Raw genomic sequence first — 25137 nt, 5'->3', positions numbered from 1 at the left:
GCCGGAGCCTAACCGAAGACTGAATTCAAAACCCAGTTGGTCTTAAAAGTTCAAGCTTATCTCGATTGCTAAAATGATTCACTCTTTGGCCACTATGAATCCACTCGGTATAAGATATGGACCGCGTAAACTTTGCTCCGGTTAATTATTGTATAATGGCCTTGTCTGTCCGTCCGTATGAATGTCGAGATCTCGGAAACTTTAAAAGGAAGAAAGCATGTAAGTTTTCTTTATAACCGTACCACGCCCCTATTACGGCCAAAACTTCTTAAACGCTTACATGCTAAAAGTTTTCTGGATGACAGGAAACGTTCAAATCCTACTACCTTTAAACATATCAAAACTGTAGTAATAGTATCTTGATTAGAGCTATCTCCTCGCTGCACGCCAAAATATTCTAATTCTCAATCTCCATCTGTTTCAGTTCCATAATCTGTGTAACAGGTATCTAATAGTCGCAACACTTTAACATATCAAAAGGAATTTGAATAGGAATAGGAATATTAATAGGAAATATCGTTGATCAAAAAGATGATAATCAATTCCCATTTCCGTAAACAAATATCATACATTCATTCTGAACATTTCACTTTATGTCAAGACACAATTTCTTTAAGTTAAAATCAAAAATCTGATTCATACCGAATCTGCGAAAAAATACTTATCAATAGTGTCACACAAACAATATGTTATGACGTTAAAAAAATACATATGTATCTGTAAACATAGCTAAGTATAGTACTTTATGCAGAAACAGTTTGTATGGATAATGGTATTGCCAATGAAAAGTCTCTTAACTTCTAAAACTCTTTGTTAGTAAATGTAAATAGAAATGTACAATTTTACCTCAATATGTATACAAGATACAGGAAATACAGGATATTTATAAGACAGCAGAATTTTTTAAAAATAAATTGCATTTATCAGCATAAATTTCTAATCTGGCTACTTCGATTCGCAAGGCTATATCTAGAATTTTATGTAAAAGTGAGCAATTATTTCTATGACTGAGACCTGAGAAAAAGTTAAGGGGTACGGGCATCGATCGGAGTCTTATGTTGTGTTATCCGTCAAATAAATTGTTTAAAAAAGATTTAAAATTTCAGGACGATTCTTACCCGTTACTCATACAACAATGCAGACTTAAAAAGTACCGCGTACTTATATAAAACGAAATCAAAAGAATTGTTTAACTTAAACAAGGCAGGTAAATTCTCTTATCAAATATCATATGGTCGAAAACGCTTCCTTCTACCTGTTACCTGAGTAACAGGTATAAAAATATAAATGTTATGTGTAAAAATATGTCTAACAAAATAATTTATATTCAAACCCTGGGAGAAAAAGTTTTGGAATGAATGTTTGATCGCATTTAGCGTGTTGGATTTGTATTCTGTTGATTTCGAGAATTTGCGCACTCGCAACTCTGGTCACACCGCATGTCACGGCAACGGCAATCCTAGAACTATCTGCCACATCAGATTTTTCAAACTTTGTATACTGTTTCTCAAAAGAAAACGATGTCATAGCAAATTAAGAGTAAATCGTAAAATCAACATCGAAAGTGTTGCCGCCTCCATGTAGAAGTGACCCCGCTAAAGTCCTCGTCGCTTTACAAACGCCGCAGCATCCTCAAGACAGTTCTCGGGCCAAGTGGGCCTACTGCAAAGATACACATAACACTTGTGGAACGCCCACACTTGCCGAAAGAAGAATCGTAGATTGCAGCGAAGTCGTGTCTCTAAGATAAGCGTTAGGACGAGGTTGGGAAACACAAAATGGCTCAAACTGGCGGGAACTTATCCGGCAACATGCAGCCGCCACCGCCCTCCGGAGGCAGGTTTTCCGTGGACATGCAAAGGTGAGTAAACCGAAACAAAGGGCGAATAGGAACTTATTAATCTTGAACCCCACAGCCTGCCCTCGCTATCCAACCTGCCATCACCGCTGCAGGTCTTCCAAATGGTCCGGAACTCCCTGCGACCCTGGGTAGTCTTCTTTAACATCAACAATTTCAAAACGGCCGTCAGCATGCAGCGGCTAAATAGCCGGGTTATTCGAAATCTCTCCTACTTTCAGGCCAACTACGTTTTCATCTTTTTTGTACTGATGATATACTGCCTGTGAGTGATTCTAAAAACCTTATTGTACCACCCCATTTAATAGATATAATCTCCAGCATCACAGCTCCCTGCATTCTGCTGGTCATCCTGGCTTCCGCGTTTGGCTGCCATAAGCTGCGCGTGCGCAACAGCAACATCACCATCGTGGGACAACAACTGACGCCCAGCCAGCAGATCATCGCACTCAATCTGGCGACGGCACCAGTGCTATTCCTGGTGGGCGCGGGTGCGGTTTTGTTTTGGACGCTGGGCGCTTCATGCTTCGTGATCGCCATGCATGCTATATTCTACAACATCGATGCTATTGTAACGGAGGAGAATGAGGGTTTCCTCGCCCAGGTTGTCTGACCGCCAGCCAGAAGCTAAACCCTAGGTCTTCTGGGATCGTGGCAACCGGGGACGAGGAAAGGGGCTAAACGTATTCGCCACCATGGGGCCTTAGAAGTCGACACAATATGTTGTACACCTATTTATAACGAAATCTAGTTAAGCCGCAGACTTTAAATAATCGAAATACACACTATGACAGATTCATACGACTATATTCCTTTTGGCAAATTAATAGCAGTATATAAAAGGCGCATTCGCGGAGAACTTCGATTTGATTCGAAAAAAATTAAAAGGATGTGGTCAAGTCACTAGACTCTAGTGGCACCTACAATATCTCAGATATTTTCGAGCTGTTTAGGCATACATTTTAAAAATTTATTCTTTTAAATCAAGAATTCGACTAAGTAATAAATAACCGAAAAATAGTCGCATAGTCGGTTCTTCAAAAGAAGTTTCCATAAATAAGCTGTTTAAAATATATTGAACAAACGGCTCAATAAATCAACTTAAAATACACCCCGATCGGAATTCTCTGCGATATGCACCACAAGGAAGGTAAATAAAGTCACCTAAAGTACACACATATAGCTCGCGTAAAACTAGGTCGGTATTTCAATGAGGTACAGGTAGTTAGAACTAGGAATGCTTTGTTAGCTGCGTAAGTCTTGGTCCTTCGCCTAGGCGTACTGGGCACTCGCCAGTGTCTTCGTCTCCTGCTCCTCGTCGCTGGCCTGCTGGTCCAGCTTCTCGAATCCGTTGCGATCCCGATCGAGAAGTCCGCCCAGCTTGAAGCCATCGCTTTTCTCCCACGCGTGGCGACGACTGCGGGCTCCGAAAGGCAGGCAACCTGTGGAATATGTTGGTTTAACTGATTAACTAAACAATTACCATGGGATTTATATGAGCAACAACACTGCCAATCCCATTCCCTTCTTAGTTCATGCATAGATCTGCGATCTGGCGTGCACTGAAACAAACCGAAAACGAAAACAGAATACACTTAAGGATAAACGTAAATTTTGTTTGTATGCTTATGTATTTTGTATAAAAATTTGTATATAATTTGAAACACTAAATGCGGTATAAATTTTAATTACAATAAAGTTGAACGAAAAGTAAGCCAACGAATACAGAACACACAAAGTGGACATGCTGTGTAATTAACGACACCAAAAAAGCGTGAATAGGGAGATTCAATCGTGGATATACATGTAATCAGGTTCGAGCTTATAAGTACAGGACACTAAATCAGTTAAGTGTGACAGCACAACACAGGACATTGAGTGAGGAGTTAGCACTGCCGATCAGCCAAGACTCTGGGTGGAAGCAGTCAGCTTTCGGTACACCAGGTCGCTGGGCGTAGCGGAGCTGTTCGCTTGGTTACCTCGTTTCCTTCGCCGCGCGAAGATCAAAGCCAACGCAAAGGTAGAGCCGGCGAAAAGGAGCATGAGCGAAGCCACTAGGATGGCCTTGCCGCTCGGGTGGTGCACAGCCATTGCGGGAACCTGATCCCCTCCCACAGCTTGGCTAATAGCGCTGTCCCTAGAGTCCTTGCTGGCCGACAAGGACATTGGTTTGGCCAGTGATCGGTGCACGAACTTGTGGATACGCATTGGATTCAGCTCGGCCACGTAGATCTCATTGCCGTCGGCTGTAACGGCCACGTCGTGCGGGTTCTGGAACTGGAGGTTATTGGGGCCGAACTTAGACACCAGTTGCTTGCTGCGCATGCTTAGCACGAAGCCGTGAACCTCGTTGTAGTGCTCAGGATGGATGCCTAATTCGGCGGTTGGTCCGTTGACAATGACCAGCTGCCCACCTGTAGCGGAAAATGAATACATTTAGGAGTAAGATTTGTACAAAAGATGCTCTGTTATGGTAATGTGAATGATGATGAAATCTATAGAAGCCCGCAACATTTTAAAGAGACGCTAAACCGTCGAAAGGTTCTTATGACACCTCATGAACACCGATACCAGAAGAAGATTTATCCACTCACCCGCTGCCGGGGTGTAAGCCATGCTGAAGAGGCGGTCCCCTATCAGCTGGTTGTGGTACTGTGAGTGAAAGGTGCCATTGCTCGAGAGGAAGCACTGTACGCGCCCATTCTCCCTATCAGCTGCGCAGAGTAGCTGCAACTCTGGGACGAGAGTCAGAGCGTGGGGAATCGCGAAGAAGTTCTGGGGCGCCACGTCGTAGGATATGCCAGAGAAGGTGTTCTGTCCCCAGAAGAGGATCAGTTCGCCTGTTCGTGAGTACTTAAGGATGCGAGCATTGCAGTATCCATCCGCCACGAAGAAGTCGCCATTATCCAACACCGCCACCGAGGTGGGCTTGCAAAATTTGCGTCCTGAACCGGGCTGGAAGGCATCGCCCAGAGTCAACGCTGGTTTTCCATCGCCTCCACGAGGCGGGAACTTGAAAACCTGATGCATGGCGACGTCTGTTAACCAAACGTTGTCTTCGGGGTCCACGGTCAGGCCATGGGGCATGTAAAAACTGTGTGTGATATGGGATTTAATTAGGAAGGGCATACATATACATTGCTATTCTAGTGCTTACTTAACTTTAGATACGCCTTCAGATTATCACAGCCGAAATAAAATCTTACAAAATACTTTTGACTATGTGTTAAAACTTTTGAACTTACAAATGCAAAATGCCTTTACTACCGATTAAATTTAACTTCACCAGATAATTAACGCGAAAAATGATGTAGTTACAAACACAAAACAGCGCGACAATAAATGAGTACTGAGAATAATAGAGAATAATAAAGACGATATCCTCGACCATCAGTTACCCGATACACAACTAGTGGAGATTCGCTGGAATTTTAGGCAGGGTTTAAATGTTTGTGGCATATTGATCGGACAGACGGACATGGCTATATCGACTCGGAAGAAATGCTTTTGTTTACCTGTGCCTAGATTCATTTCAACAAATACACTACACACATTACTACCCTGCAAACTAGTATTTGAAGTTAAGTAAACACTGGATAGAGCTACCTAAAGTACTAAACAAGGGAGTTACACTTTCTTACAAGTTCTTGCCCCAGTCGTATTGCACTTTGCCTGTTGCGGGCTCCAGTGCCAAGACGGTGCTCTCCCTGATGGGCCCGCGGTACTTCTCCTGGTACTGGTTCCTGTTATCGAATGTGGTCTGTCCCCAGACGCGGTCCACGCGATGAAAGATTACCACGTTGCCGGCCTTGTCGAAACTTACAGCTGTCACTGCACCCAGTTTCACATTGTTTGCCGGCCAGGCGTTCTGGTAAACGTAAGCTGGGGATCGAGTTTAGTGTGAATTACACGGCGTGCAATTGTAAAAATATGCCAACTCACTGTTGTTTAGCTTGGCCAGCTCAGTCTTGACGTCGGGAACAGTTTGCTTCGGCGGCTGTGGCCAGTTGAGCTGCGTGGCTCCCGATCCTGCTCCGGATCCCTTGAGTATCTGGTGCAGGCGTTCGTTGTTGTTATTATTGCTGTCCACATTATGCAGATAACGCGATGGACTTTGAGTCTTAAAAGGGGGATTGAGATTAAGATTAGGCTCCAGGTGAAGCAAAATAATTGCCACGGAGCAACGGCACCCACGCAGACATGCGAAGTACACACTACTGCAAAATCAATATGCTAAACATATGTGCGCGCACTGCAAACATATGTTTCCTTGGGTCAAGCAGCGACTTGGGTCTCGTAAACTCTTCAACCTGGTAATGCTTTGTTTATGGCTCGGGATTTACCTGCGACACTGCTGGTCGAATGCAGAGTAGGAGGTGGAGAAGCAGGCAACAGATTGCCAAGGACTTGCTGCCCAGGCACTTGGCGCTGTCGGTGGATTTCATTGCTTTGGAGTCCCTTCGAATGTACATATATAACTGCCCGAATGCTGGCGGAGATCCAGTCCGGCGTAGTTGTGCTCGTAAACAAACGGCTCGTCTCGTTTTGGAACTACAAATCTACTTATGACGCGGCCATCTTTGCTTGCGATTGAGATGTGATGTGTTCAGCGGCGCAGGTAGAATGTGTTTCCAGGGGATCAATGTTATGCAGTTACACTGTGTTATAATGTGACCATATTTGGTCACAAGCACTCTATGAACATTTTGAATGAATGAATTATCAATACGTCAAAAACGGATTAAATTGAAATGCAAGCGGTGGTTTCGTACAATAGGACGAATATGGTTAACAATTAAATGTTTTCTCATATAGTTAGTATGTTAAATGAATCCCTATTCTATGCTACGTCCCTGATCGAACAGCTGTTGAAGAGGCGTTAGTACGTTTTCGGGTCTCACTTCGACACTTTTGTTTACTTCCGTGTTTTGCACATATCTGTTTGAAGAAATATTATTGGCAAAATGTCGCAAACAGATCTGAACAAAAGCATTGAGATAATAACCAAGACCGAGGAGTTGGCCGACAAAATTCTGGTCAACAAGCAGGAACTGACGGTGATGGATAAACGCCGCCAGGAAACCCGGCAGGCAATGCGGCTGATGGAGAAGTCGGAGGACAAGAAAGTTTGGATCACTATTGGCAGTATGCTAGTCAAAATGAAGCGGGAAAAGGCATTGGAACTGCTCAAAAAAGGTGGGTAACGGCTCGTCCAATACATGCGATTATTAACTATAATTTCCGACAGATCAACAGCAAATAGAGCAGCAAATCAATCTGATTTACTCAGATCAGAAAGTTCTGGTTAACAAACATCGCGATTTGGAGTTCAAATCGCCCTTCTCGGGAACACATCTTAAGCCCTTAGAAAAGAAGGAGTTCGACACTCTGAAAGCACATCTCCCATTACTGTGAAAATCTTTATTTAAGTAAATTTTAGTGACCTAAACCTTGTTGAATGCAACATATGTTGTTTATTTTCTATTAAATTCATTGCAGTCCAATATATATCGTATACAAATTGACAGTTAAATGGCTCTAGATTCCGTTTAGTTGTCCAAAAAAACTAGTGCATATGCTTGGAAATTAAATTAAATATTTTAATTTTTTAAGCTGGCGCCAGGAAAGTATCGCCTAGAAACCACAATCGATACATCGCCAAACTGCCATCGCCAAGTGTGACCGTGTTGCTCGCCGAGTGTGACCCATCCGCTCAAAGCTCCCGCAGCACATTTGTTGTAGCGCTCCGCCGTTGTTGACTTGTTTCGTCGTAGGCTCCGATTGGACCGATCTGATCAGACTTTGAATCGATCGCATTGATTTCGAAACGCAGACTCTTAATCGGGAACTAGCCGAATGCACAAGATCAGATCGAAAACACGCTGACAATTTAATTATATACCCTAAAACCTGCAAAAACGTGCGCTCTTACGTCGGCCGTGCGAGTGTGTGTGTGTGGTGAGCTCTTCTCTCTACCGCCCCCCCCACCTTCGCCCACGTTTCGCTCAGCGCGCAAAAGTAAATTTTAGTGCAAATAAATTGCTTTGCTTATCTCGAAGCGCGCGCTCGCATGATGAACGCAGCTGTGTGCGTGAGTGTGTTTGTGGGGAGTGAGTGTGCGAGTGTTGTTAATTAATTTACAAAAGTCGCTCCTGTTTGGCGAACAACAGAAAACAACAATAAAACCAGAAGAGGCAGCGAGAAGTGCGAAAACGAAAGAAAAACAACAACGGACCTGCTAACGGCAGTTGCATGTGGGCCACTTCGCCCACCCAACCCCCCACCCTATCCCTCGCTGGCGGAAAACGAAAGTTCTTTTACATGTAACACAGCAAGACTCTCAGAAAGGAGAAGGAGAGAGCGCAGAGCCCCACGCAGAGCGTGAGCGAAACAGAAGCGAGAGCGCCAATGCAGGAGAGCGACATTTGGCCTTGAACTTGCGGACGGTAAGTTGAGTTTAGTCTTTCTGTTTCTGTCACTCCTTCCACCACTTCGATTGCACTTCTTGTAACGTTGGGTCCAAAAGTCGATTGCACTTTCAGTGGCCAACTGAAGACGGCTAGGAAGCGCATCCGATATCTATTCTCATATGTATATCCTATATATATATCTATATATATTTGACCTAAAACTTACATTAACCAGAGAATATTTAATCCATGCCATGAAGACCGGATTACAATGTTCTATGTTCTTTATTCATTTGATATACTCAGTTTGAAGTTATAGAAGGTCAATTGTATTTATTTGACCCTTCCATTTGATTTGATATAGAGCTTAAACTTAAATTCCCAAGTTAATAGCTTTGTTTTGCATATCAGATCGGCTTAACTACATGCAGCATAGAATTAAGTTGCTGTATCTCTCAACTTTCCTCCTATTTTTCCTCTCGCAATCAAGCGACAATTGAATAGAGGCTCAAGAAAAAAAATCAAGAGGCGGACATTGCCTCCCCCACTTACACTGCGCAAAACGACATAAATTATTACCTCACATATTTGCATTGTAGTCGTGCGGGTGAGAAAAACCCAACGAAATGTTGTTACAAAATCACTGCTCGGGTATCTGGGTTTTTTTCGATAATTTATTGTAATTGTTTTATTTGCATGCTAAATGTTTAATGCAAAGTTTCCACAATGTCTGGAAAACTTTTGGTACGATGTTTAAATGTCATACGAAGAAAACCATTATTAAGTAACAACTGAAATACTTGATAAATTTGTTTACTTGAGTGACATAAATCTTTTATTTTCACAAACATATTTCTAATTAGCTGAAAAATTTCAAGTATTTTAGAACATAAAGAATTACTAACGAAAAATGCGAGCAAGATTTGTTCTATTGATATTCCTTTCGATATCTTGATTTCACGAGATACTACATCAAATAGGTTCTGACATGAGTTCAGTCATCAAATCCTTAAATTTGTAAAACTTTGCGTAAACCATCAAAGTTATTCACAATATTTGTTCGCGCATGCAAACATCGAGCTAAACATTATTAAGCTATTGTCATTTCATATGCCGTAATATAATTGTTCAATAAGCTTACAAGCAACGGCAGAACAAACCGAAAGCAAATAAATAAAACAAGTTTTCAAAGTACACGAAAAATTCAGAATGTCTGTTGCCGTCGTCAACTTCTAATACTCCATGTGTGTATGTATTTTATGTACCCATGTATTTGAGCTTTAATATAATTTGTAAAAATATGCGAATTAATGTTGCGATGGAAAGAAACAAGTTTCTACCGATTTGTTAGAATTTGTTTGTGATTAGGAAGTGTGCGATTGACTCAGTCAAATGGAACGCAGCAAGTGACAGGAAAATGCACGTGTTATTGACCAAATGATAAGGCCAAATTGGAAAACTGGCAACAATGTACGCAAATTTTCGAGTTAAGGATCTGCAAACTCCGTCTTGCAAGTCGTTGAGGAATTTTCGTTTCGCTTTTGTAAAATATTGCCGGCCAGGCCTGATTAATTATGGCTTGTCCGCTGTAGTTGTCGTTCAAAATGCTCAACTAGGCGTCGTCTATATAGATATCGTGTGTGTTTGTGTGTATGTAATGGCACTAGTGTGTGTGTGTGAGCATTTAATGGGTGTGTGTGCGAGGGGCGGGCGTCCAGTTGAGTCCGGTTTCGTTTCGTTTGGCAGTTGCAAGTGCAGCACGGCGCTTAAGTTACTCTGTAGCAAAAGGTCTTACGGTTGCAAAGCATGAGATCATGTTGCATTTAAAAACCTAACAATTTTTGTTCTTCCCTCTGATAGGATGTTTATAAGTATGTAGTTATGTCGCATTATCTGAACCATCATCCCAAATCATATTAGTCTAATTCAACCATTTTATAGTCTAAAAAAACATTGAAGAAAATTAAGTAAAAAATCCATCTTAAAGAATCTTAAAATATAGCCTTGTGGAGCAAAATGCTAAATTCTTTCCTAATTAATGTATGATTTGTAGCAACGAGTTCATAGCAATTTTAGTAGGTGTTCGCAATATAGAGGGTATTGCTTGCTTCGTGCATCCCAAACGAGCCTTTTTCTGGTTCCGCGTTGGTTTTGATATTGCATTTTTTAAATTTCAGGCACGTTGCAGGTACATAACTACTACAATGGAGGCAGTTGTTGTTGTTCGACTGGCTGATGTTGTTCTGCATTTTCCTTTTTATTTTTTTTTGCTTGTGTCGAGTCCAGTTGCTTGCCATTTACCATAGAGGAGGTCAAAATTTTCCGTTCACAAGTTTTCCAATCTCCCGCTTTCTATTCTCCGTTCGTGGCTTCGATTGTTAAATAATACCAAGTGAATATGCTTCAAATCAGACAGCTGATTTGGCAGCTGACTGTGAGGAAAGAGAGAGAGAGAGAGGAAAACAAACATATTTGACAGACTAACTGGCGGAATTTGTTTTTTATTGAGGGGGAGGGTGGTAAAAGGTTGCAAAAGGGGGTGGTGGGCGGCAGTTCTATCAATTTGTGCGCCGCACTTTACACATGCGTCACACACACACAATCAGGCAATTTTCGAGAAATTCAATAATAAAACGCAGAATATGATAATCAGCCTGTAAAGAGGAAAACAAACTCACCACTGACTGTTTATCAAAGAGATAGAGAGAGAGTGCGCCAACGCTCTGACACACAGACACAAAAAAATGAATTGAGTAAGGAGCTACCTAACGCCCCCCGCCACCCAACTCCCCTCACCGCTTCTATCCAACCCACTCACAGCTGAGCCACTTGTTGATGAGAGAGCAAGGGAGATACCGCTCTCGCGCGTGGCGAAACTCACCACTTTTGGGGCATCGATTGCGGTAGCCTCTCTCCCTGCCGCCCTTTTTCCACAGCGCGAGAGAGAAGGCTCCTTTACCTGGGGTCTCTCTTTTTCTCTCTCCTGCTCTCACTGTGTAAAACTTATCAAGGTCGTTGGTTGGCTTGGCGTCGCCGTTTTTTTTCTTCGCTGCTGTAAGCGGGTTTTTCTACTTGTCCGCCCTTCCCTTCGCCACCCCTTTTGCAGGTTGGCCATCATCCTTTGGCAAAAATTCTTTTGCTTTTATGTTATTGGGTTTCTCCTGCTTTTTGCTGTTTCGCATGCCTTTGGCTTGTTATTCGTTATTGTGCTTGTTGTTGGCCCTCTGCTTCCCATTTGTATGCACTCGAAAAAATAGTCCTTTTAGCTCTTAACAGAAAGGCTCTTTTGATTCAAGAGCACTAATTGCAAATTTATTTTCCATTGCATATACGAATGCATATTCATTATATGTAATATAACTTGTATACATAATGTGCCAAACGTTGAATTTGATAAGGTTTTAAATGTGTATGTTGTCTGTTTAAGTGTCTCACCCTACGCCCCCTCAGCCCACCCCTGGTCAACGCCCACCGTGGGCCTCTCCGTTGTTGTTGCTCCCGCTGCTTAATTTACTTCGTTTACCTTGCCCGAGTCCTCGCATTGCGCGTGTCCCTGATCCTGGGTTTTCCCAACTCCTGGAGGAGCCACCTTCGCCTTCGCCAAACGCGTATTTGCTTTATGCAAACAGCATGAAATGCCGGTGGAAGTTAACTAAATTGTTTGAAATTATGCTCGCTAAAAGTTGTCAGGGGATTGCAGCAGAAGCTGCTCTTTGTTTCTCTTTCGTCATGAGCTCATTAAATGCGGCTTTAAACTTGTACCATGAAAATTATTTGGGCCAGTTGGCCCTTTTAAATGCTAGGAATATCCCTTGGAATTTGAAGATAATTAGCTTGACCCGGATTAAAAGTTGTAGTTCTTACTGCAGGAGCTAAATAATTAAGTTGCTTAGAAGCAATAAATAATGTGCAATTACATACTATATATCTGTGCTGAAAGTCTTTGGAAATGTTTGTTCTCATGATTTTAATTTACTAGCAGTAAATACTTACTGTCTCTATGAGTCAAAGGTCTCCCTCCATGAAAAAAACTTATCGCGGACTACCTCAACTTCAATTATGTGTGGACATGATATGCCAGTAGGGATCCCCCCTCTGAATTCCTTAAGCCCCCAAGCGAAGAATACCTGTTTTCCTGGGCCCCAAACGCTTCACATTTAGCTCGTAACTAGTGCAGTAGCTGGATTGCGAATCGCGAGATAACCAGATTGCAGCAGAAGATTGCACCACGGTGCGTATACGCCATGTGTCGCACTTCAACCTCTTCAGCGCCGTCATTTACTCCGGTTTCCACTCCATCGACACTCCACTGTGCCATAGGTTGGCGCGCTTTAATGCCGCCGTCTATTTTTAGCCATTTCTAATGAGCGGTTGCTATTTTTAGGCCAGGTGCTCGTGTTCGAGCTTTCGCCCTGCCGCTTTGCGATTCGATTTTGGTTTCGTTTTCCACTGCAGAAGTTTATTGTGTGGGGATTGGCAGACCCACTGCTGGATGGATGGATGGATGGATGGATGGACGGACGGTTGGAAGTGGCCACTTGATTGCCGATCTTTGGCCGTGTTTGGCTCTGTGTTTGGCTTGTCTGGCTTTTTCGCCTCTTTGCTTCTGCTCGTTCTTTTTGCCAGATCATTATCATCATCGCTGGGCATTGCAGTTTCGTTTCAGATTGTGCGTTGAGGGGGAGGAAATTGTTTTTGGCTAGCGCTGGTAATTGTCTTTTGATGGCATTGATCACTTGAGCCCAGCTAGTTAAACGGGTTTTTATGGCTCGAATGGGAGTAGGGTATTACATGTGGCTACCTTAAGTTAAGTGTAGCAGGCAGCTAAAATAAATAATAAATAACATTACACGTCTTGTTAAATCGGCTAATCGCTTTATTGGCGCATAAAAACTGTGGAAATTGGAGTCACCTCCTTAAGCGCCACTTGCATTCTTAAGGTTTTCCAGAGTTAAGTTAAGATCTATTTATATTAAAATTGAGAATATTAAAGGGCATTTCCTAACATTCATCTTATAAAATAAGCAAAAGTAGCAAATTAGAGGAACTTTTTTTTTTATATATTACGATAGGGCAATCGGTATTTCAAAGACTCAAAATGCGGTACTTGAAAATAGCCAAAAAAGAAAAAGTCCGTCCAAAAGGCGAAAAAAACAAACTCGAAAAAATACTTGATTTGTTCCACTTGTGGCGTTGAGTGCCAAAAATCGCCAACATCATAATGTTTGATGACTGTGAAAGTTTCCAAATGGTTCATTAAGCCGCTTAAATACACTCCGCACAGTCAGTGTGTGTCTGTGTCTATCCACTTGGTGTGCAGGGTACAGTTTTGTCTCATTCTCAGCGGGCGATCATTAGAATCTGGCCAACGGGAAATGGTCACGGCTCAGACATTAGCCAGGGCCTACTTTAACTAATGGTGCAGGATGAACCACAAATTTGCTTGGAAATTAATGCGCTCAAGTCTTGAGTGCGGATAAAATGCCACTCTCGACCACCAACTACTGGTCAACCTTCAAATAGACATTTATAACTCTAATTTTAGACCGGATAAATATAGTGAGACAATTAGAGACCAAACAATGCTCAGACACACACAATACGATTCGAAGTGACCATAGCCAAGAGAAGAAAGCCATGTAGCCTGTGTGTAAGCTAATGAATTATCCAAATTATAGGTCATCCATAAATGCTTGGGAGCCCACCAGATGGGTTTCCTCCTTTTGAGGGGCGAACTTTTTGGGGAAAAGCACCTATGATGACACTAACAATGAACTTTAGTCCTTCTGGCGACTGGTGTCCTTCGTGGAATTTGAATTGTTCTTTCGTATTAGTATTCATTCTGTTCACAAGTGCTGTACCCAGAATCGATTTTATAAAATAAAATTAATGACCTTAATAGGTTTATATGTTTATACTTTTTTGCTTCCAATTAGGCGTTTAGGGAGCCCAGTAAAAAACGGCTGGCCTATTGAAAGTGTGCAGTTGCGTGTTGAGTCTTAAACACATTTACAAGCAATTTCATGTGTTATAAAGATTTTTGTGTTAAAATCTGAATTTGTAGTCGATATGAAAGTTGTGTTAAAATTACTGCCAAATTAGAAACAACAGTAAAGGAGCAAGTTTTATATGAGTGTGTATAGAAAAACAGTTTCCTTCCGTCTCATTTTTCTGTGAACAAACATCTTTGAAGTTAATGTGACGCAAAGTTTTGCCGCAGACAGTCAATTCAATTGCCGCAAAAACAAAGCCAAACTTTTTAATCAGGCAAAGTTGAAGCGAATGTAAATGAGCAATAAAGTGACTTAATTTGTGTTGATGCGTAAAAAGCGAAAACATTTGTGTCTGGAATTTCTCGAGACCTTTTAAGGAACAGGGGGCACTCGATCAAATCACAAAAAACTACAACTCATCACCGTACTTAAGCTTTTCAGTTAATAAGTTTCTAGTGCGCTGCGAACACGACTGTTTGGCTATCCAAAAATTAAATAAATAAATATTTGTCTTGCCAAAAAGTTCTCTCCCTCTCTCCCCACTCAATTTTTTCTTTGTTATGAATTTATAATCGAAAAAAGAATAAATAAATAAATAACAATGAAGCAGCTGAAGTATTACCTTGGGATCATTAGCAATTCGATGAGGTCGTAGAGACAGCTAGAGATGGCTAGATGGAGGGGTTGGTAGTAAGAGGGTGTTGGATAGAGGTCGGTTTGCCACGTCATGGTCTTGTCTTCGCTGAAAAATCTTTGCCAAAGCGAACTCGACTCGACTCGACTTGATTTAATTGCTTTAATTGGGCTAACCATTATTAATGAATAGAAAGAATTCTCTTTTTCGCAGTTATTACTTTTGTTTGGCTAACGGGCATCCATCCGTCTGGCAGATAATGGAGATAACAGGGTTTTGCATGAGATAACTATTTTTAGTGCGACTATTTTGGAATTCAGAGATTGGGGCTAATCTCTTGTTAACTCTCTAGTTCTTCTCGTCTGTGGTTTTGACGTCATTGGGGAGTTCTTCAGCTATTTGACAACCCTCCAGAATCGTCTGCTCTTGTCTGAAAAGCCCTCAAGTGGTGGAGTCCACTAAACAAAGCAAACATTGCATAGCTGAAGTGCGGAAATTGAGTTTTTTTTCTGGGAGATTTTCACGGTTTTTATCTAATAGCTCGAATAAACTGATAAAATCACTATGAAGTAAGTTCCTAGCGATAAGAGCTATCAGAAAGCTTCGTTAGGAAATATAATTTGTACTAACAGCAGTGGAAGAAGTCATAATAGAAGTAATAATACATTAGGGATATTGCAACTAAAAAGCGAATCAAACTTAAAAGGTTGGAAGAACTGTGCAAAGTAAACATAATACTATATTCGATGTCTGCCATGCCCCCAATACTTAAAGTAACATATTATCTGAAATATTTCAAATGACGCATACATACTTCCTAGCACAAAGAGTGGAAGAATAAGAAGAATTCTCTGCTTTGACAGCTTTCAGACTCTGACATTTTGTGCTCATCGTGTCCCGGTGATTAAGGTGTCAATTGGGCGCAAATAAAAGAATAAAAATCGAAGATGCCGAGCGCGAGAGGTACGGAAAACATATAGTAAACACAGTTAATCCGACATCGGAATCAAATAAGAAATGAGTTTTTAAACAACATGTCTTCGGTAGCAGCAGCATCAGCAGCAGCAAGCAAAAAAAAACCAATAAGACGAAATATAATAAAAAATCTTAATCAAATACCGAAAAATGGTTACGCACAACAAGGCCTCCGAAAAAGCGAATGTGTGTGTGGATAGATTTTCGATGCCGGAGGGAGGAGAAAAAATTGGAGGGGTGGGCATGATAAAGCAGCTAAGCAAATAAATCAATAATGAAAATATTAGAGGCGACAGGTTCACAAAGTGTTTTATATGATTTGTGGCCCACTGCTGTTGTCTCTTTCTGCGGTCTTTTGGGCGACAATAAATACATATCTATATGCACATACATATATATATATAAATGAAACACTGGGAATAATAGCTAAGAACAGCAAATAGAAGACAACCGGTTCTCAAGAGATTTCACGCGTGAGTCGTTAAACGTCAATTAAAGCTTAATGCGATGTCCGAAAAAGTGAGCAGCAGAAATCGGGGGCTCAAGTTTTTGTTTGTCCAACTTTTCGCTCGGCACGTGAAGCTGAAAATTTGCTGAAAGTTGCGCTTGCTCGATCAGTGATCGGTGGTACTCGTAATGCCACGGCACCCCTCTTTTCCGACACACCCCTTCCCCTCGCCCAGTGATCGTGCGTTTAACTGTTAACAAATCGTGCACACGCTGATGTCATATACCTATCGCCTTTGCTCCTCTCGCTCTCAGAGGCTATCTCGTTCTTATCGCTGGTGTGATGTCATTATGCAGCCCCAGCTCTGATGCACTGAGAACAATGTCACCAGTGGTCATCGATCTGGAATTCCTCCACACGATATAAGTTATTTAAGATTTTACGGCTATGTGATATTTCTCAGTGTGATTGTGATTATATTGCAAAACTCGCACGCTCTCTCTCTCTCTCTCTCTCTCTCTGGGGATCTCGCTGTTTCTCCATCGCTCTTCTGATTGCTCTTCGAGCTTATTCTAATTGGATTGTGTGCGGTTGAAACCGGGAATTGTTGACTTTTTGTCATGTTTGTTTATCACTTTTGTCGCTTGCTCTGCTTGCGTTACAGTGCAGCCTGGCTATGAACACCAGTGGAGTAGTTTCCAGGCGTATAGATGATTTTATCGAGATATTCCTGTCGCCCGTATCACTTTCTCAGCTCGGTCTAGTTGTCCCACTAGCAATAAATGCTAATTTACAGCATTTGGAATTTACACGTGACTTTAGTTAAGAGTCGCCATCTCTTTCTGACATTTGGAATTGTGTGTAGCTATGTTTGTTAAATGAGTTGTTGTTCGGTTGTTCATCCATTGTTTACACCCTTTGTTATTGACTCTAAATATTACGCATACGACGCGTGTGATGAAAAAAAAAAAACTATTTGCCAGGTGGTGTAATGAAAACACGCGTTATTCAATCCTCAAGATTGTTATGTATTTAGAAATAGTTTTATTATTTGTTATTACTACTTAATATGTTTTTAAGCGAGTAGAAATAAGAATAAATTCTTTTACAAAGTACAGACTGTTGGATTCCATATTTTAAACAAACGGCGCCTCAAATGAATCAGCTTTTCCGCCACTTGTTGCTGTTCTTATCTAATTTTCCTCAGATTTTCCTGGCATTGCACAACTTGTTGTGGAAGTTCATAAACTAATTAAACAGCAAGCCACGAGGGTTGCGAGAAAAAGAAATAGGCAAACGTTATTTGTTGTATCACCGAATTAGTTTAGTTTTCCTCGGTTTCCCGCCAATTTCCCCGGCATAATTGGCTATTCCACTTTGGCGGAAAAGAAACCCGAAAGCAATCAATTGTTTGTTTCAAAGGTTGCTTTAAATGTTATCCCCTGCATATTATCTGCAAATTAAACAATTTGTGACGTGCTGGCTTTAATTGCCGGGGTTTACCTTGTTCATTATTGTTGCTAGCATGTTCCATCGCTTTCTCTTCCTCCGCTTCGCGTGGTTTAATCTTCAAGGTCGCCGGCGACAGTGGGTGCACATTGCATTGAACTTGAACCAAGGGGTTGGTCGAGGGTCGATTCGCTCACTGGCTGCCAACTGGGGGCGTGTTCTCTTTTGCTGGTCGCGGTGCGTGGCCAGCTCACACAGATACTCACGCACACACAGACTGAGACTGCGGCCCACGAACACTGAACTAGACCAAGAACACCCACACTTTCACTCAAAAAGTGCATACATACAGGCGCTCGAGCTGAAATCTCTGTGTTGTGTTTTGCACTCAACGCCCCTCGGCTATGCAATGGAATTTTCGAGCCACCCACTCAACCTGCCCCTCCGTTTGTGTGTTTGCGTGTACGGCTGTGTGTCTGGGTAATGCATAAATTAATTGAATATTCAAATATTGCACTTTTTGTAGCCGAACTACTGACGTCAGTTGTGGGAACTCACCGCGGTGGCGGGGGAAGCGGTTCAACTTTAAACTTTCCGTCTATATTTAGCATCTAAAATAAGAACAAACAGCGGGGAAAGTTTTTCTACAGCTCCTATAAATGGTTTTTTCTATTTTTTGCGCTTTTAGCGGCGTTTTAAAAGAGCAGCCGCGAAAGTGTTGCCTACTTTATGGCACTCACTTTCGGGTGTTCTTGTGCTTAATGGCTGCAGGTTGGGTGCATTGTTGTGTGCCGAAGAGCGAGGATACCTATCATAACACTTGATTCAACATGGCCGCAAACCGCAGTGGCAACAAAGGGAATGCCGCAAGACAACCGCAAATCCCATTTCCTGTGACATTTTCCCTGCGAACTGCAAGTGAAACTCAAAAATGCAACTGAATCCAAAAGTCGAAGCTCATTACGAATGCAAAGCGCATTCCGCCTGCATTTGACGGCATTTACCAGGGGGCAGAGCCTTCTTGAAGATAACCCTCTTTACTTTGACCCCAGTGCCCTCGAATTGAGTATTACAAGCTCTAAAGTTATAGTAAATTGTAGCTTTAATGAATAACACTTCGTGAGGGGAATTTAGAAGTTCAAGTCCACAGATTACATTGTGTGCATTGAGAATGATAGATCGAATAAACTATCCAACTATAGGATTTGTATATTTGGATAATCTATGGATAATCTTTGGTGAGTTCCTGCACCTTGTTGACTACGTTCCAACTTTATTTGTCAATTTGAAACTGCCGCCGCAAATCGAGAATGCAAAGCACAACAGCGAATTCAAAGTCAGATTTTGCCACCTGTCAGGGCCAGCGATTACCACTGCATATCCCTTCAACACAATCCCAATCCCAATCCAAATCCCATTCCCACATTCACCTGGGCACTATGGGCAGCTCGTTTCAAGGACATTTTGTATGCGTCAAATGGCGTAACGTGGCAGACCCCTCCCTGCACACCTGTCCGTTCTAACTTGTTTGCATTTGAATGGGAAAAACTGGCCATAGCGAAAGTGAAGTTTTGCCGTCGAGTCACGACGTTTTGGCCATGGTCTATGACTATATTACCAGCACTACCAACAACTGAACACTGCATTTGCATTCAGAGTTATTCTTTTCGCTCTTGTCTGACTGTCGCAGCGGAAATTCTCCAACCCTTTCCCCCCGTTTTTTTTTTCCTCCAATTGATTGACGCCGCACGCAGTTTGAATATTTGATGCCCTGGAAACGGCAAATAAATTGGTTTATCTAGCCAAAACACACAAATGTTATACTTGTTTTAGCCATAAAAATAAATTGCTAATTTTGTTGTTGCTCCTGCTCCTGTGCAGTGCGATTTTCGCGCTTCAATTTTCAATCTTCCATCTTCATAAATGGGCAAATTCGAAGGGTGCCAAGCACCTGATGTTACTACAGCATAGAATCGGGTTACCTACCTATCGGCTATATCTATCTATGTACTTCTATGTATTTGTATGTAAATATGTTTCATTTCCACATTTTCTGTGCGGTTTTGACAGGCAATGTAAGTTATTGGTTTTTAATGCGCCTCTCGTGCGCGGAAAATGTGGAAAAGGGGGGGCGTTGGAATTGTGGGTGTATATGTTTCTGAAAGGCCCATCAATAACGATGATGGGTTGAAAAGAGGTATCAGAAGGCATATTATGTAAATATGCAAATTACACGTGAATTACCAAAACATATTGAATTATGTATTTCCAGCTTGACGTTAGCTTAAATGTACGTGTAATTTAAACGAGATTATCCCTACTTGCTTCAGTTTTTCAAGTTTATCAGTTTTTATAAGATGGTATTATTTAACAAACAATATTTTCATATATGTATGTGGTAAATTCCAGTTAAATTTATGCGCTATACTGAAACTTTTTTGTGGTGGCGGCATTATTTTAAAATCAATAAGTGTACATTGAAGTTTGAAATTCTGTAATCAAAAGTGTTCGTAGTTATTCAGATTCGAAATTAATAACCAATTTCATTGAATCGTGGGACTCAATTTGGTTGGAAAAGGATGGTGTGCCTTTGGTACTTCTGCTTACTTCACTGAATTTATTACAGCAAATTGGTGGAGTTGTGGGTTAAGGGGCGGGCCTTAACCCTTTGGGCCCGATATTGTTAATGCTGTCGCAAGCTTCCAGTTCAATAGGGCGCAAAGCGAACATTCTCTCCGTATTTAATCATTTAACGCCTCATTAATTCATCACTTTCAATCAAATTTTACGCTCATATACGTCTTTCCATAGCCGTAAACGCAGGTGAGTATCTGTGTGAGTTTTCCCTGTCACGGTGTTTGTGCGGATGTAAGTGCGACCAGGTATCGCTTCATTGGCCACAGTAACCCGCGATTAAATTGCTTTTTCCCGCCGTTTTCCTCGCGTTTTCCGCAGCGCGAAACTCATTGAGTTTTCCTTTAATTCTTTAACTTTTGCAGTATATTATTTAACGTTGGCCCTTTCCCAAAACTCATTGCATATTTAGGGGCGCACTTCCATTGACTGCATAACTTTGGTTCACACGTTTATTGGCCACGTGACAAAATGGCTAAAGAGTGGTTTGCATAAGCGTAGTAATTCGCAACCGGAAGAAGGTGAAGGAATTTCGGGCAATCTGCGTGCACTTTACAATTGTAAGATTTTATTCCAAGCCGAATTAGAGGAAAAGCAGAGGCCTTTCGTACTAATAATAGTACTTGGCTAAAAGGATTTCCCGCCCGACAGTCAAATCGAAAAATCGGACGTTTGGCATTCGTTATTTGCGGATTCTGCCAACTGAGCCAACACATTTCACTGCCTGCCTTCTGCTGTTTTAAAAATAACTCCTTGTTTTGTGGAATTCCATGGAAATCATGCACATCGGGAAATGTAAAAATATTGATGTTTTCAGTGCTAATTTTAACTGATACTCTGCGGCCGGCCATCGAGTGGGAAAATTAGCTTAGCCACCCCCAGAGAAACTAAACGCAACCAGTTAGGGATCCGCGGAGGATACTATATATACATAATACCCAGTGGATATTTTTGCGGGCCATGAGGTGTACGCTGTGTGTTTGTGTGTGTGCGTATCTGTGTGGGAAGTGCTGCCCCTTGGCCCCTGGCCGTGGTTATATAAATAAGTGAACATTTATTTAAAAATCTTCATCATCGCACTTCCAATTCCAATGCAGCAGCCACGCCGCACAGGCGGCCCCACGAAAACAGATGCTCAGAGTTTCCTTTCTTTTAGTTGAAGGAGATCGCCGGTCAAAGCAACAACACAGCACGAAAGAACACTGAACAGAACAGAACCGAAGTCGAAGGCGACCAAAATACGTGTACAATAACAAAGCAAATCAAAAACGAATGCGAACCAAAGCCCAAAAATAATACAATTCTAAAATATATCTCTCAGTGTGCGGCTGTGCGTCGCCGTGTGTGTCTGTGTGTGTGGCTTTTCGATTTATTTCCGACCGATCAGTCGGAATGAAGAGTTAAGAGCTTTATCCGATCCGCTCGAGCAGTCAAAACGCGCGCGCCATTCGTCGCATTGCTCGGTAAATATCGGGCTGTCGATAACTTAGTTCAAATCAATAAAATATAACAAGTTAACTAAATGCTATAAAAAAGTGTTAGCATTATGCTTTTATTGTTACATTGTTTGGGAAAACATGTACAAACAGGAGTGCGAAGGAGATATTTAAAAATTACGTTTAAAACATAAATACAACATTTTAAAAACACTCAGATATCTTAGAAAATTCTGGGCGTAAAATCCTGGTTTGCGAACGTTAGAGTGGGCGTGGTCAAAATGTGTTTGTCATATCAATGTTAATGGAAATATATAACCCGATCGAATTGGCTAGTGATTAGTACTGCTTTATAGGTTCCAAATCGCTTTCTTCTACCTGTTACACACATAGTTATCAACGCATAAAGTACCTACTTATACTCTAAGAGCTTTATTAGTTATTGCAAAGTTACATACTTTAACTGTTTTATAGTCCTCATTCCGGGAATTGTTCGTTTTCTATTGCACAGTCCGTTTAAACGCTTTGCTCGCTTGTTGAATACATAATTGGCCGTTTAATACGATTGGGCCATAATCTGATTAGCTTCTTCTTGGCAAAACATAAAAAGGCAAACAAAGTTTTCCGTGAAGCAAAGCCTCCTGCCCAATTTGGCATCCTTGAAGAGCCACCACAATCCAGCGGAAAAATCCTTTGTACACATACTCCCACAAAGGAAAGCACACACCCGCAGTACTCAATCACTTCCATGAAAACGCCATTAAAACGCTACAAGAGCGCTTTGGCGACGCTTAGCTCGAAAGCTCATCAAAAAGAGATTCTGCAGGGGATTCGACGAGGTCGGGGATTCCCCAGAGGATGGGGCTTTGAGGCCAGTCAAAAGATGATGTCTGCGCCTTGTTGGCGGCATTATTACCTTATTTCGGGTTACCTCTAATTTTAAAATGGCTCAAACGCAAACAAACACAATATGAACCGAACTGAACCGTACAGAACAGAACAAAACGGATTCGAGCAAAACGAAACGGAAAAGCAGCAGAAGAAACAAAAAGCGTTTTTTATAGAACATTTATTTATAATTATACATTCTCGGTGTATATGCGATTTTCTGCGCCAGTAAAGTGAAGTGTAGGAAATATACACACGTCTATACCTCCTCGCACATATATATTCTTGTACAATATTTTCATTTCCAATCCTCAATCCGAATCAATCGGCTCGCTTCGCTAGTGTCCGTGTCACATCGTAATATCGTTTCCATTCGACGACAATCGAAACAATCGCAATCGATCATCGGACGTGAGTGAAGCGGTGCCAATTAAATTTAATTTCATCCAGTAAAGTGCAATTCCGCTGTCATAAGTCGTGAAATTTACCAAAATAAAGTGAAAACATCTGTTTGCGAAGAAAGAAAAAGAGTAATAAATAAAGAATCGGGAGAATTCAAAATGTTGAGTGAAGCTAGCAACATGTTGCCAGCAAGTGATGTGCAAGTTCGCCACCAGAGGTCGTTCTGTAATAGTCAGCCCGCTAGACGGCGCCAGTCGCACGATCGGCTTCGGTTTTACCAAGTGCTCAACAGATGGCGCCAAAAGTGCCATTCGAAAATGTAAGCAAAAAGTTAATGTTTCTAACAGTTAAAAGTGGAGCATAAGAACCCCTCGAGACTTTTCCCCGAAAGCAGCTTAGCATGAAAAGCTTATCAACTAATACCTCTGCTCTGGGCTAGGCTGGTTACTAGCAAAACAAAGGAAAAGAACTCAAGATGAGGTCGGATGTGAGGTTGACTGCGGGCTGAAGCTGTCAATCACTTTGGATGGCGAGAGGAGAGCTCTTGAGCCATTTCCGTTTCCGCTGGGAAATTTAATATGCCTTCCAGTGCATTGGTTCCCTCCAATATTCCTACTCTGCATTACCCCGTCCCGCGATTTTTGCACTATATGTTTCTGTGTCTAAAAATATTTGTTGTGCCCCTTTTTCGAGTTTACCCGCTACTCTTTTCCGCTTTGTGCAAATTTTATTGCTAGCCCTTAGTTAATGTGGTTTATAAATTCCATAAGATTAACGAGTAATATTTATTCCAGTACTTCTATTTAAAAATTTCTACTTCTTCAAAACATTTTTTTGAAACGGGTAAGGAATATAATTTGTCCTCCCCAAATACTTTTATTATTTTGAATAATAATAATGAATAATTGAAAAATTTTATTAATTATTTATCCATTTTATAATTATTCGTCTATGCTGTTTGTTTTTCGTCATGTTGTTTCTAAATTGCAAAAAGTTGTTTATTTACGCAAATTTTTGTAGACTTTGGCCGACAGCCAACAATTGCAAATGCTCAAAATTTGAAAAACTGAAAACGGCACGAAAAATTACGATAAATACAAAGAAAAAAACCGTGACAATTCGGAATTTCAACTGAACGAAATCAGCTCAAAACATAAATACGATTTAAAAACAATAACTTTTTGTGAAGAAATAAATATTTTGTGTATTCAAAAAGAATTATAAAGTATATTCTGACTTTTTGACACAGAAACAGAGAGTTTCAAAGTATTCCTATATACATAAGTATATGTTGTGGGCGTCAGGGAATGTTAAAGGTATAGAAGATGTATGCCATCGATAGAAAACGAGGGGAAGTGGGGTAGCAAAAAGAATAAAACGAGGTGGGAAATGTGGAAAAATATTGGGGGGGAAATTTATGAGAGACAACTGCCAGCTGAATCTGTTTGATGTTTACTTTTTTTGTGTCTGTGTGGTAACGACTTGTCAATACCCTAGAAAAGGGATTGAATCCGAAATTGGAGACCTCATATTTAAGTAGTCTAGTTTTTAAAAAGGTTCCAAATAGATGGCCCTCTTAATTCGGCTTTTAAGTTCCAGGAACTTCTGAGTGTGCGTTGGTGTTTTTTGAAGTTTTAATTTTTTTTTTTAAGTAGCCACAGGAGGTGGCAGTCTGAGGCACTCATAGGTAGCCATTTCACTGGAAATGCCATAGCAACAAAGGGAGCACCACAAGCACACGCTCCTCTCGGGGACCAATGATATACAGAAAGCTGATCAAGTCTATGGCAACCTGGGTGGATGGGGTATGTGAACATGGAGGAGCTGCCTCCGATTGTCTGCTGCTGGGGATGTGAATGTGGATGTGGCTGTGGCTGTTGCCGTTGTCGCTGAAGCATTTCATTAGCCACCCACGCACTCTGACACTCACAACCACAGCAAAGCGGCCCACAGATACGAATACAGATACAGATACTGCCGCAGAGATACTCCGACTCTGTGTGGGCGATT

The 25137-nt window shown here is 41.4% G+C and overlaps 4 protein-coding genes across 12 annotated transcripts in view; 3 read left to right on the top strand and 1 right to left on the bottom strand.

Annotated features, from left to right (window-relative positions):
• Positions 1-1419: 1419 nt before the first annotated feature.
• On the top strand, positions 1420-2659 carry LOC117137375 (prenylated Rab acceptor protein 1). Its single transcript, XM_033298786.1, has 4 exons — positions 1420-1733; positions 1764-1861; positions 1917-2123; positions 2180-2659. Exons 2-4 carry the CDS (start codon positions 1779-1781, stop codon positions 2469-2471), a joined length of 582 nt encoding a protein of 193 aa, XP_033154677.1. The 5' UTR covers positions 1420-1733; positions 1764-1778; the 3' UTR covers positions 2472-2659.
• On the bottom strand, positions 2647-6480 carry LOC117137373 (peptidyl-alpha-hydroxyglycine alpha-amidating lyase 1). Of its 2 annotated transcripts, none has more exons than XM_033298775.1 (6): positions 6202-6480; positions 5801-5978; positions 5500-5740; positions 4453-4952; positions 3838-4272; positions 2647-3300 (listed from the first exon to the last, which is right to left on the bottom strand). In XM_033298775.1, the coding sequence occupies exons 1-6, from the start codon at positions 6328-6330 to the stop codon at positions 3131-3133; spliced, it is 1653 nt and encodes a 550-aa protein (XP_033154666.1). In that variant the 5' UTR covers positions 6331-6480; the 3' UTR covers positions 2647-3130. The 2 variants fall into 2 exon arrangements, with proteins under 2 accessions (XP_033154666.1, XP_033154667.1); XM_033298776.1 differs by lacking the exon at positions 2647-3300 and adding an exon at positions 3377-3420 and having other exon boundaries at positions 6202-6479.
• A 259-nt stretch (positions 6481-6739) lies between these two features.
• LOC117137376 lies at positions 6740-7362 on the top strand. Its single transcript, XM_033298788.1, has 2 exons — positions 6740-7054; positions 7107-7362. The coding sequence occupies exons 1-2, from the start codon at positions 6823-6825 to the stop codon at positions 7271-7273; spliced, it is 399 nt and encodes a 132-aa protein (XP_033154679.1). The 5' UTR covers positions 6740-6822; the 3' UTR covers positions 7274-7362.
• Positions 7363-7579: 217 nt separating this feature from the next.
• Positions 7580-25137, top strand: part of LOC117137374 (myocyte-specific enhancer factor 2) — a 42834-nt gene continuing 25276 nt past the window's right edge. For 3 of the 8 annotated variants that reach the window (XM_033298785.1, XM_033298784.1, XM_033298778.1), the window contains exon 1: positions 7580-8304. The gene's annotated coding sequence lies outside the window, so the exon portion shown is untranslated. The remainder of the gene's footprint in view (positions 8305-25137) is intronic. The other 5 variants (XM_033298783.1, XM_033298781.1, XM_033298782.1 and 2 more) reach the window with 2 other exon arrangements.

This window comes from Drosophila mauritiana, chromosome 2R, assembly GCF_004382145.1.
Source record: "Drosophila mauritiana strain mau12 chromosome 2R, ASM438214v1, whole genome shotgun sequence".
Taxonomy (NCBI): domain Eukaryota; kingdom Metazoa; phylum Arthropoda; class Insecta; order Diptera; family Drosophilidae; genus Drosophila; species Drosophila mauritiana.
The sequence above is the reverse complement of the archived record's forward strand: the minus strand, read 5'-3'. Positions and strand labels throughout refer to the sequence as shown.